The sequence below is a fragment of the Liolophura sinensis genome, chromosome 11 (genome assembly GCF_032854445.1).
Source record: "Liolophura sinensis isolate JHLJ2023 chromosome 11, CUHK_Ljap_v2, whole genome shotgun sequence".
Taxonomy (NCBI): domain Eukaryota; kingdom Metazoa; phylum Mollusca; class Polyplacophora; order Chitonida; family Chitonidae; genus Liolophura; species Liolophura sinensis.
Window position 1 is genome coordinate 16,166,336 of NC_088305.1, and position 12,156 is coordinate 16,178,491.

The 12,156-nt window shown below is 42.4% G+C and overlaps 1 protein-coding gene across 1 annotated transcript; it reads left to right on the plus strand.

Annotated features, from left to right (window-relative positions):
• The first annotated feature begins 977 nt into the window (after positions 1–977).
• On the plus strand, positions 978–4,272 carry LOC135478117 (serine-enriched protein-like). Its single transcript, XM_064758388.1, has 5 exons — positions 978–1,074; positions 1,639–1,879; positions 2,127–2,386; positions 3,364–3,521; positions 3,808–4,272. Exons 1-5 carry the CDS (start codon positions 978–980, stop codon positions 4,270–4,272), a joined length of 1,221 nt encoding a protein of 406 aa, XP_064614458.1.
• The last annotated feature ends 7,884 nt before the right edge of the window (positions 4,273–12,156 follow it).

The following is a 12,156-nucleotide window of genomic DNA, read 5'->3' on the forward strand; positions in this document are numbered from 1 at the left end:
CGGCTGACGTCCACATCGTATATGTACTTATGTACATGTACTTAGCCTATATTGTACACGACTGTATGCCCCTATAAGCATATATAATTCGGAATGCCGAAAATGTTCAGGTAGTTGTCATCGTATATAGGTAGGAATTTAAAATGCCTTCAGGAATAGAATGACAGTTATTGTGAATCGGAGAGAGGGAAATAATAGTAAACAAATACGGCCGTATGTTTGCGTTTGCGTATAACCAGAATCCACATCGAAAATGACATCGTTTTGATGCGAATTCACAGGTTATTTAGGCCAGCTAGATTTGGTTTGGCCATCCATGACTTCACACCACCTACATCGGCTAGGGCAGTAAATCTGTTTTGTTTTGTTTTTTGTTTTTTTGTTTTTGTTTTTTTGTTTTTTTTTTCGGGAAGTCATTGTTACGTTTCTCAGAAGCCCTCCTGGTAATATACTGTTTAAACAGATTATAATCTTTATAATTAGGACTAGTAGCTAAATCTTGACACCAATTCTTTAGTTTAAGTTGTTGGTTTATTATATTCACAGTAGTGGTACGTGTACTTTTAATCCTGCGTGTTTCTTGTTGACTGTTACACTCCTCATGGGTCCTTGAGCAAGGCAGGTGTTGCCCTTGCAATTAGAAGAGCGGAACTGCCTTTGATCTTACATCTATACCGTTATTCAAAGTGACCACCCCGCGGTGACCCACTGAGTTAGTATAGAAAGCCGAGGTTGAGAAGCTAAACAAAACAACAGAGTATAGAAGCTGATGACCACTGATTAATCAATACACAAGCTGACTAAGACATTGTGGTCAGCTTAGGGACTGCATTGTAAAGTTATCAAGTCAAAGTTTCTCTATAAATGTGCTCAAGGAACAACCAAGTCGTTAGAATCAAACAGGCAGCCAAACAGCTCAGATCGTCATTCCACATTTACTTGGGTCTTACAGCGTTTTTCATCGGTCAAGTTCTATCATGGATCGCCCGCAGCCTATTGGACAAAACGATACGTTCTCGCGGTATTCTTTGGGATTTGACATCACGGAGTCCAGCATTCCGGTATCATCAGAAGGTAACATTACAGTCCTTATCATGAGATAGCATTACCGGAATATTAATTAACTAAATATACGTATGAATACGCGATACTGATTTAATTCCCCCGGCGAATATTCCATTCTTCATTTTGTCATTACTGGAAAATGTTGACTGCTTCTCTGTGCAGGAATTCGTGCTATTTTCTTACTTTACACTAGTTCTTTAGCAGTTTGTGTTGTTTTGGCAGTAAGTGTTGCTACTGTTGATCCGATTGGTTGAGGACTGGCATACGTATGTACGAAGATTTTGATGCTTAGATTCACTAAAACGGTTTGAATGAAGTCTTAGGTTTATTTATTAACAGATTTAGTAGGAGGCGTTAAGGCATGGTTATTCATTCATTTTTTTCACTCCTAACAGACAACCACAATAAATGCCTGGTCTAGAGATTTTTAGCAGGATCCTACAGTTTGGCAAACCATGCATCCAGTTAATTAGCATTAACTAGAAGAGGGAATAATTAAATATGGGAATAGGCCTACCGGTACGTCATTTATAGGTTTTTCATGTTAATTATCAGAGCATTTTTTCCCCATAGAATCAGCTCTGGGTTTTATGTCGGTGTCCCTGGCGAGTGGAGTACGAAGTAACACCTCTACTACCGGAAGTTCAATGCTCAGCCATGCGAGTGAGATTTTCACCTTCCAGAACACCAGCGCCCTCTGTGATGACCTCCGCTCTATCATCACCATCCCGCAGATGTGTGACGTCATGTTCCTAGTTGGCAAGGAGAAGGTGGCTGTATACGGGCTTAAGGCTATTCTGGCTACGCGAAGCAGGTACTTATTTTATTCGTATTCTCTTTATATAGCCTTTATATAGAGTTTAATCCTCTCCACGAAATGAAGCTTTGAGTTAAAAAATTAACCGTGAGTTAAAAAATTAGCCGTGTTTACTTCCTGCACCCCTTAAGCAGTGGGGCTGCTGCCATAATCTCGTTCAATAAGCTATCCACGTATGTTTGTAATACAGGTCGAAGATTTACGCTTGCTTACCACTAAAGCTTAGCCTTTGTGTATCTTACAGAACATTCTTCAAGACACTACTCTCACAGCATGATTGTAATAAGAGTGATGATGTTGGGGTGAAGGGCAAGTTCCGGTTGATGTCCAGGTTACGCCGGTTTGTTAAAGGGTCACGCAGCCGCCCCTCCCATGCTCTGTACAGCCCGAGTGATACGGACCATCTCACCCTCACCGTCCCGGAGTTCGATCCCACCATCTTCCGCCAACTCATGGAATTTATACACACTGGGGACATTGAGCTCAGCGTCGATAATGTTATAGGTAAGCTAAAATCCCTATGCCATATTTTGCGAGTAAGAAAATATAGCCTTGGTGATACACCAATAAGCATATACAGTATAATACAATAGCATAAGGTACTCCGAAAAAAACGAAAGTCGCATACTTGACATTTCAATATTTCAACAGATGTTTTTCTGTTTAAATTCGAAGTATCAGGATGTATTTGCATTATGCTAGGAAAATATAGTTCATTGCCATCGCCTGGTCCTACTATACCCCATGGGGTTAAAAACCCATCCAGCATTCAAACAGTTCAGTTTAATTGGTTAACTAATTGACGATTGTAGAATGAGAATGGGATTCAGCGCTCTTCGAGCAGACCTTTTTAAGTAAAATATTATCGAAGATACTACTTGCCATTACTGTAATGATATATGTGAAGATACCTTTCATTATTTTTTTATTTGCTCTCAATTTGCCACCCATAGGAAGCAGATGCTACATAATCTCACGCAAATTATTTCACCCAGTGTAAATTATTCTGTTTTTATTCCACAATGTTCATGATATATATGTAATAAACTTTTGTTCGGCTCTAAAGATTTAACTTACGACGATAATAAACTTGTTTTTCAATGTGTGCATAAATTTATCAATGATACAGAATGATTTTATGACCATGGTAATGGTAATAACGATGTTAACATTATAAATAATAATTAATTTATTTCAACTTATGTCTGAAATATGTATTCTCATATTTATATGTATGTACTTCGTTAGTTATTATGTTGTTAATTGTTGCGTAGAGGATATCTCCGTAGTAGCCATTAGGCTGCGAGAAATCCTCGTTAAATAAATAAAGAATTAAAATAAATTAAATTAACTGAGTAACGTAGCACAAGACACTATAAGCTTATTGTATTGACCAGAAACGCAGGCTATGTCGCTGAAATGAATTAAGAGGAGGAATCAAGAAATTCTCAAACCATGTGAATTTACATTCTTGTTCGCAGGTATGTTGAACGCTGCTGACAGCTACGGTGTGGATGATCTGCGCATGGCCTGCATTCAGTTCCTTCACCGCCTCCTCGAGTTCAACACGGTCTTTCCTCTCCTGGCAACCGCTCAAAGCCACGCCCATTTACCGCTGACTGAAATCATCATCGACCAGGTAGATCTGAGCATGTTCAGAAAATCATATACTGTAAATGAGCAGGCATCTCAGCTCTGGCTATAATAATTAAATTATTCATATTCAGACGCCATTCTACCACTTTCAAACCATACACCTGCAACATATCCGTTTATATTTTGGGTCTGATAATTCTCGAATACTATTCCCAAAGACCCCCAAATGACCGTAAGTAACTGTAAGCAAGCTTTTGGTATTTGGGCATAAAGATCTTATGTATATCACATAGAACACTCTTATTAAACATCGGTTTTCTGTTTTGTAGATCTTGAACTTCATCGATTCAAAGGCACAGACGCTTCTGCGCCTGAGGAACTTCGAAGTCCTCTCCAAAGATGCCGCAGTCTTGGTACTTTCCCGACGAACGCTGCGCGCGACAGAAGCGGCCAAATGGGACGCTGCCCTCCACTGGAGTCGATGTCACAGCTCGGGCCGCGGCGGCGAAGTTCTCAGACTGACGCTCAAGTCCTTCATCTCGGTTATCAACTTCTGCGACATTCCACTGAGGAAGCTGTCACAAGAAATCCTCCCGCTCGGCTTCCTCCAAGACGACATCATCCAGCAGGCCTTCGGCCATCATAACGTTTCCCACAGTTCAGCAGCGGAAGCGGACGTTCCCTGCCGAAGGAGTCTGCGCAAACAACAAGGATCCGCTCGCCTGCGCCAAAAGTTTTCGGTCGGAAGACGTCGATCGGACGACAGCGGTTTTGCCGTTTCCATGGAAGATTAACAGTCATCGTGATGAACCCATGTATAGTGCTACGAACTCTTAACGCACCCATATAGTGCAACAATTTTTTTTTGAATTTTTCCTTCCATTCGATGGAATCGACATACAATGTGCTACCAACAATCATATGCCCTGCGTACGTCTTTTTTCCCCTCCGTTGATGTGTGGTACATGATAATGTTCCACTAAGACCTCAAACAGCACTGGAACGAACCATATTCGCTTGTCTGCTATATATAAGCCATCAACAAACATTGCTAGTTTGGAACAACAAACAAGAGAACTCTGGTGATGGCCATGCAGTGCTTTTCAATTACTCCTCAACTATATTCGTGATATTAGCCAGTTAATAGACTTGTGTTTTATGAATGAATTTCATCCGTGATACATATACAAGCTTACACATATACTTTCCACGTGCAAAATAAAGCCTACTGTCATTTGATGTTCTCTAAAATAATGCAGCATGCCATAAATACTGCTTGTTCGAAACTTGTAAATGTAATCATCGAAATAAAATATATACCTTCTCAGTTAAGCAAATGTTGCATCTTATTGCCTTTACTGGCTTCCTTTACTACCGTACGTGGGAAGGGTTGTCAGCAACCTACGGATGGTCGTGGGTTTCCCCTGGGCTCTGCCCGGTTTCCTCCCATCATAATCCTGGCCGCCGTCGTTTGAAGTGATACTTCAGTCCTGAGAGAATCTGGGCGGAAGTATCAAAATGATATGAAGGATACCCTAGGGAAGAGTCCTCAAAAACAAAATCTTCGACAGTTTCCGTAAAATTTTCCTGAAGAGACGTGACAATATTCCTTATGTGACGATGTGTCAGGTAGATGTGACGTCGAGTAAGGCAGTTATGCTGGAATGACGCTAAACGCATTTGAAAGTACATGCATTTGTTGTATATGTCAGCGACGGGTGACGCGCGTTCTTGCATGACGTCACACTAAGCAAAATTGGAAAGGACATAAAGCTTTTGCTTCCCCACTATTCTCCGAAACTAGCGACAGCGGATTTGATACATTTACAATTCAGGAAAGCAGTTCAGACTATCTCAATCCTTATCATTTAACACTCCTTTCAAGACTTGTACTCTGTATCAATAAAGCCTGCCATCCGAAGTTTAAAAAAGAGTACCTTTTTCACTTTTGTGATTTTGTGTAACCAAGACAGTTAAAAAAAAAGCAAACATGCGCACATCATGTAAATGTACAACCCGTGAACGCACCTTTTTTCATAGTGGCCACATGGGATCCATGTTTTGCCTTTTGATTTCAACCCACTGAAGAGCGATGGGCACGCTTCAGGTGACGCCTTAACGAGTTTCCAGTTTCTCATATTGCGTATCTCATGGCCTCGCAAATTCAAACGGTATACCAAGCAAATCCGAAAAGTGGCTGTGGCCGTTTACGTCTGCATGTTACCCCCCTCCTCTGCAATAACTTAGGTATGTTATACTATGTGTATTATCGGTGTAAATTGTAAAAGAAAATGTTATGGCTCTGGCCATTCAAATGTACTTGATGTATTTTAATTAAAAATCATTAAAAAAAAAGAAGTCGGGAGCTTCAGCACTGTAGCACTTGTATGAGAGTCTTTGTGCCATTGTAGAGATGTAACAAGACGAGTCACGTTCAGCTTGTTATTCAAGATTTTACTGGAGTAGCTTAACAACTCGTACATAGCGTCGTACATTGTCAGTGTGTCCACAATAGCGAGTGAGCAGTTACATCACATGTTACATCTCCCTTCTTTTAGAGTTATTCGTTATGCAATTACGTTAAGAACATTACAGATATAACTGGTTGGGTTCATTTAACCTTTAGCTCAGAACTTTCGAGCTGGAAGCCAGAATAAACAGATGAAATGAGGGTTAATGCATTATCAAATGAATTGCAACACTGTGCATTAAGCATGTAAAAACACATCGAAGAGGTTACCCAAAGTCAGTTGGATCACCACGGTATAGAATGTAAGTTAGAGTGAGATCCATTTCACTTTAGAGTCTCTGTATCATCAATGTTCATTTATGTTGATTAAATCATTGTATATACAGTTCAAAACACAAATCACCAAAGTCATTTGGAAACGCGTATGACTTCTACGGAATGTCAATATCACTATTGTCACTTCACGGTTTAACAGTCCATAATATGGTTCACTTATTTGTCCATCACAAAGTCCTTAAACCATTGCGGTTTGGTCACCACACGACCAGACCTAGTAACTCGTTGGTCTGCATTAATGTCACTTGCAGGTGGAACTTCGCGTTCTCCGGTTGGCGTACTTGAAGACGTTGGCTGATCGGGTGTCTGGGGGTCAGTGTCATAGGGGGGGGGGGGGGGGTGATACACTGAAACTTACACCAGACTTTCGCAGATGACGACGGTTTCTGCGTAATGTTCGATTGTCCCCAGTGACCACATTGTATGATCTACTGTTCCCTGATCCGGTAATTTGGGCTTTTTGCCAAGTCTGTCCACGCACCTGTCCTTGCGGCTGAATCTGTACCACATCCCCTATCATTAGCATGGGAAGGTCTCTTGTACCTCTGTTGTAGTACATCTCTTGTCGCTTTCGCTGGTGTCGGAGCTTTGACGAGAAGTGGGAAACACGTGGTTTAAGCTGTTTTGGAATAGTCGGGAGCAGTGTCCTTGTTCTACGGCTCATAAGTCTTTGTACAGGACTAGCGTCGACACCTTGTGTCGGGGTGTTGCGGAAGTCAAGAATTGCCAGATATGGGTCAGTCCTGGACGCTTTTGCCTTCCGCATCAGGGACTTAGCTGTTTTCACTGCATTTTCAGCCTTACCATTACTCTGTGGGAAACCTGTAGAGGACGTTTTCGTCTGGAAATCCCGTTTTCGGCTGAACTTGTGAAACTCTTCCGATGTGTAGTAGGACGCATTATCGGATATAAAGATTTCTGGGATTCCTTGTCTGGCAAACTGGGCTTTCAGTTTACGGATTATGGTAGAACTCGTTGTATTTTCCCGGTAGTCTAGTTCCCAGAAATTGGAGTAGTAATCCACTGTGACTAAATAGTCATTGCCATCAAATGTAAACACATCACTGCCTACCTTCGCCCATGGTCTGTCAGGGATTACATACGGATGTAAGGTTTCCTTTGGCTGCTTGCTTCCATAGGAACAACAAATGTCACACTTCTCAATGAAGTCCTTAACGGCAGCACTCATCCCTGGACAGTAGACACAATCTCGAGCTCTTCGGCAACATCCTTCAATACCCACATGTGATGAGTGGATACGATGTAGCATATCTGCCCTTAGAGATTGAGGTATGACAAGTTGCTGACCTTTGAGAATAACGCAATCTTCAGTTGTCAGCTCATCTCTTAGGTTGAAGTAGGGTACCGCTGCTGGGGGTAAGTTGTCCTTACGTTCAGGCCATCCTTCCTGAATCACTCGAATTAGAGATTGGAAACCACTGTCAGCAGCAGTATGGTCTCTCATATCTTGTAACCTCGTGGGTGTTATAGGTAGGTTGGAGACTTGGTTAACAGTTTCCATTTCAGTAGCAAATGAACCGGGCTTGTGAGGAAGTGGTGCCCGGCTCAGTGTATCCGCCAAGTACATGAATTTTCCAGGATAGTAGGCGATTGTAGCATCGTAGACTTGTAAACGAAACAACATTCGCTGTAGTCGTTTGGGAGTTTTGTTGAGAGGTTTCTTGGCTATAATTTCTAGGGGTTTGTGATCCGACTGTATGGTCACATGTCTCCCATAAGCGTAGTTATGGAATTTCTCCAATCCAAATACTACAGCCAACAGCTCCTTTTCTATCTGCGCATACCTGCGTTCTGCGTCAGACAGAGTTCTACTCGCAAATGCAACGGGTTGTCCATTCTGTGTTATCGCGGCTCCAAGTCCTGTGTCGGACGCGTCACACTGCAAGGTAAGTTCCTCTTTCACGTCGTAGAAGCGTAGTACGGGATCAGTGCTCACTAAAGTCTTGATTTTCTCTATTGCAGCATCATGAGTAGCATCCCAGCGCCAAGCAGTGTCTTTCAGTGTCAACTGTCTTAGCGGCCCACAGACGTCACTAAGCTGAGGTAAGAATTTGCTCAAGTAGTTTACAAATCCTAACAGTCTCTGTACAGCAGGAACATCTGTTGGTTTGGGCATGTCGCTTACGGCTCGCACTTTTTCTGGGTCCATCTTCAGCCCTTTGTCAGATATCACGTGGTCCATAAAAGTCACTTCCGGTCGGCGAAACTTGATTTTGTCAAAGCTCAAATTGAGGTTCTCACGACAACGTTCCATTAGGTTCTCAAGATTTCTGTCGTGATCACGTGATGCCTCTTCATAGGTGTCACCTTCTCCATACAGCAGTATGTCGTCGTGTAAGGACTTGACGCACTTCGAAGACTTCCGGTGCAGAGGAAATACCGAATGGTAATCTACACCAACGATACCGCCCAAAAGGAGTATTGAAAGTAGTCAGATAGGGGCTCCCCTCATCAAGTTCCACGTGCCAGAACCCGTTTTTAGCATCAAGGGTTGAGAAGATTTTAGCCTTTGTGAGTTCGGGTAAAATGTCCTCAATCGTAGGTATGATGTGGTGGCTACGTCTTATGGCTTGATTCAGATCCTTTGGGTCAATGCATATCCGGAGTTTATTCGATTTCGAAACTAACACCATGCTAGATACCCACGGTGTCGGATCAGTAACAGGGGCAATTATGTTTAAGTCAGTCAATCTCTGAAGTTCACTTTTGAGCTTATCCCTAAGAGCTACAGGGACTTTACGAGAGGGGTGCACAACTGGAGTAACAGCAGGGTCAATGTCAATCTTATACTTGCCCTCTAACACACCAGTGCCTTGGAACACGTCTCTGTACTGTTTCTTTAAGTGTTCCAGTGTTATAGGACTGTGAGTAGATTCAGAGGTGTTCTTACTCACTGACAAGATGTTTTCAAAGTTCACGTACTAAGTTCATGGCCTGGATAGCTTGAGAGCCCAGAATCGGTGAACATGCCTTGTCTTTTACGACTACAAATTCAGTTTTGTACCGTTTTCCATCTTTAGGGTTTTGAAATTTCACTGAACATTTGCCAGCAGGGTTTATTGTAGACTTGTCGTACAAAGTTAACATTTGTGAGGTTTGCTGAATGTTGTATGCAGAGAGGTCACCAAGTTCATGTGACGGGATGACATTGCCTGTTGCACCGCAGTCAAGCTGGAACCTTACTGGCTTACCTTTCACCAGCATGGTAGCGAAGATCTGCTTTGGAAAACTCTGTCCATTTACAGAATTAACACACTGAGTTTCAGATGTAAAGTCAACGGTGTTTATTTCAAAATAATCCTCTTCCTCAGAAGACACAGTTTGTGACACAAAGTTGAGATTACGCAACCTGTGGCACACAGAACTAAAGTGGTTCTTGGAATGGCATGCGTTGCACTCCTTTCCATATGCCGGACACTTGTCGCGTCTTTTCTCATGTCGCAGTCCACAGAAATTACAGGGCCTTTCTAGCAGGTTCTGTTTTCCAGGTTTTCCAGTTTGTTTAGAATTAGAGGATTTAGAATTTCTGGATTTCCGTGCTTTCTGTTTTGGGTCAGATTTGTTGCTTACTGCGTGTACAGCTGACTGGGCATTCAGGGCTAGGCTCTGTTTCTTGGATATTTCAGATGCGCGGCAGATGTGTACGCATTTATCCAGGGTGAGGTCAGCTTCTCGCAGTAATCTCTCTCTGAGATGGAATTCTGAGATACCACACACAATTCTGTCACGGATAAGGGAATCGTGAAGTTCACCAAAATTACATGTGGCAGCTAGTATACGCAGATCAGTCAAGTATTTATCAAAGCTCTCACTTTCCTGATTACGCGTGAAGAAATGATATCTTTCCACCCTCTCGTTCTTTTTAGGATCACAATGTCTGTCAAAAACGGCGAGGACATCATCCAGATTACGATCCTGTTCAGCCTGATCAAATTCCAGAGTGGAGAAGATTTCTCTACCCTGCGGTCCAATTAAGTATTTGAACAGTTTGAGTTTCAAATCCTCAGGTTTTCCAATCATTGCCAATTCCATGTACAGTGTAAGTTCCTCCTTCCATTTCCTCCAATGGTCAGGAAGGTTGGTTGTGTCCATATCAAGCTGACGAGGCGGCTTTAGTATAGACATTGGCAAAGCTTGATGCTGAGCGGGCTGTTATACCCAAATTTCTGCCTCGGCCATAATTATAGCTTATTTGATACGTAGAGTACAGTTCATGGAGGCTATTTCCGTTTTAAAGAGTGTTCGGTAATGTTCGAGGACACTACAACTCATACACACACGGCAAAATAAACTTCCACAGAGTCGTTGTTGTGTTCCATGTCGGGGTTACCCGGTGTCCAGTTGTCGAGAGGTTTATAGAAATGTTTTCATTTGGCGAGGTATGAGAAGTTCAGACTAAATTTTGTCTCTGCAAGATCTGGAGCGTCTTACAGGCTCACCTTCTGACACCATGTAGCACTTGTATGAGAGTCTTTGTGCCATTGCAGAGATGTAACAAGACGAGTCACGTTCAGCTTGTTATTCAAGATTTTACTGGAGTAGCTTAACAACTCGTACATAGCGTCGTACATTGTCAGTGTGTCCACAATAGCGAGTGAGCTGTTACATCACATGTTACAAGCACTACATAGGCCAATTTCCAAAACAACCTTCGCCACAAACCGCCAATAATTTAAGGATGTATATAAGAACTACGAAATTAAGAAGGATTCATGCAAAGAAAATCAGTCAACAGTTTCCCATTAATGATGAAATGATGGAAAGGCACGTGGATTGTTCCAGGCGAGTGAATTAAATCAGTACGACGTGTCCCACTTTAAGTTATCAATAATCAAATCCTATACCTCAATCGCGCGTTAACTGTAACTGTTCACACACCCAACGTGGAGATCTAATTCAACACAATGAAGCGTCGGATTATGCGGATGCCATTATCAAGAAACTAACGTGCCAGAGATCTTCGAAACTCCGTCCATATTTACTCAATAAAAAGCTGTACTTTAAAATTTAAGAAATTTAAAATGAATATGCTTGCGACATTGAGGAAACCAGCTCCAGTATACAGATACCGACGAAACCAATACCAAATGCATCAGGCACATCAGTCTATTAAAAGGGAAGGCAAACCAAACCAGTCGCAGTACACAAACATTTGACTAACCAGTCACACTTTAGACACGAGACCAGGAAGTCGCAGTGTGCCGACATCGGCCAATCTGTCACAGACACTAGTCCAACCAGTGAAAGTATATCGTTACAGTATACAGTCATCAGGCCAACCTGTCACAGTACACGGACATCAGGCCAACCTGTCACAGGACAGAAGTCTGACCAGTCACATGATGTGCACATCAGGCCAATCAATCGCATTAAAAAGATAATGGGCTATTGGCAGCTGCTTGCAGTACAGAGACACGAGATCAGTCAGCCATAGTATGCAGACTGCAGCCCAACCAGACAATGGTAAGAGTACACAGATATATTTATTTATTTATTTGATTGGTGTTTTACGCCGAACTCAAGAATATTTCACTTATACGATGGCGGCCAGCATTATGGTGGGTGGAAACCGGGCAGAGCCCGGGGGAAACCCACGACCATCCGCAGGTTGCTGACAGGCCTTCCCACTTACGGCCGGAGAGGAAGCCAGCATGAGCTGTACACAGATATAGGGCCCACCAGTCACAGTATACAGACACTATACAAAACAGTTACACTATACAGACAACTGGTCAACCACAGTATAGAAACACTGTACAACAACCAGTCACAGTACACAGACACCTGGCCAACTACAGTATACAGACACTGTGCCAATCACAGTACACAGACACCTGGCCAACCACAGTAT

Bases quoted from the DNA above. Each gene is read 5' to 3' on its own strand.
- LOC135478117 (XM_064758388.1), top strand. From the start codon at position 978: ATGGATCGCCCGCAGCCTATTGGACAAAACGATACGTTCTCGCGGTAT. The intron at 1,880-2,126 runs GTACTTATTTTA...TGTATCTTACAG, and splicing joins ATTCTGGCTACGCGAAGCAG to AACATTCTTCAAGACACTAC. The intron at 2,387-3,363 runs GTAAGCTAAAAT...TCTTGTTCGCAG, and splicing joins CAGCGTCGATAATGTTATAG to GTATGTTGAACGCTGCTGAC.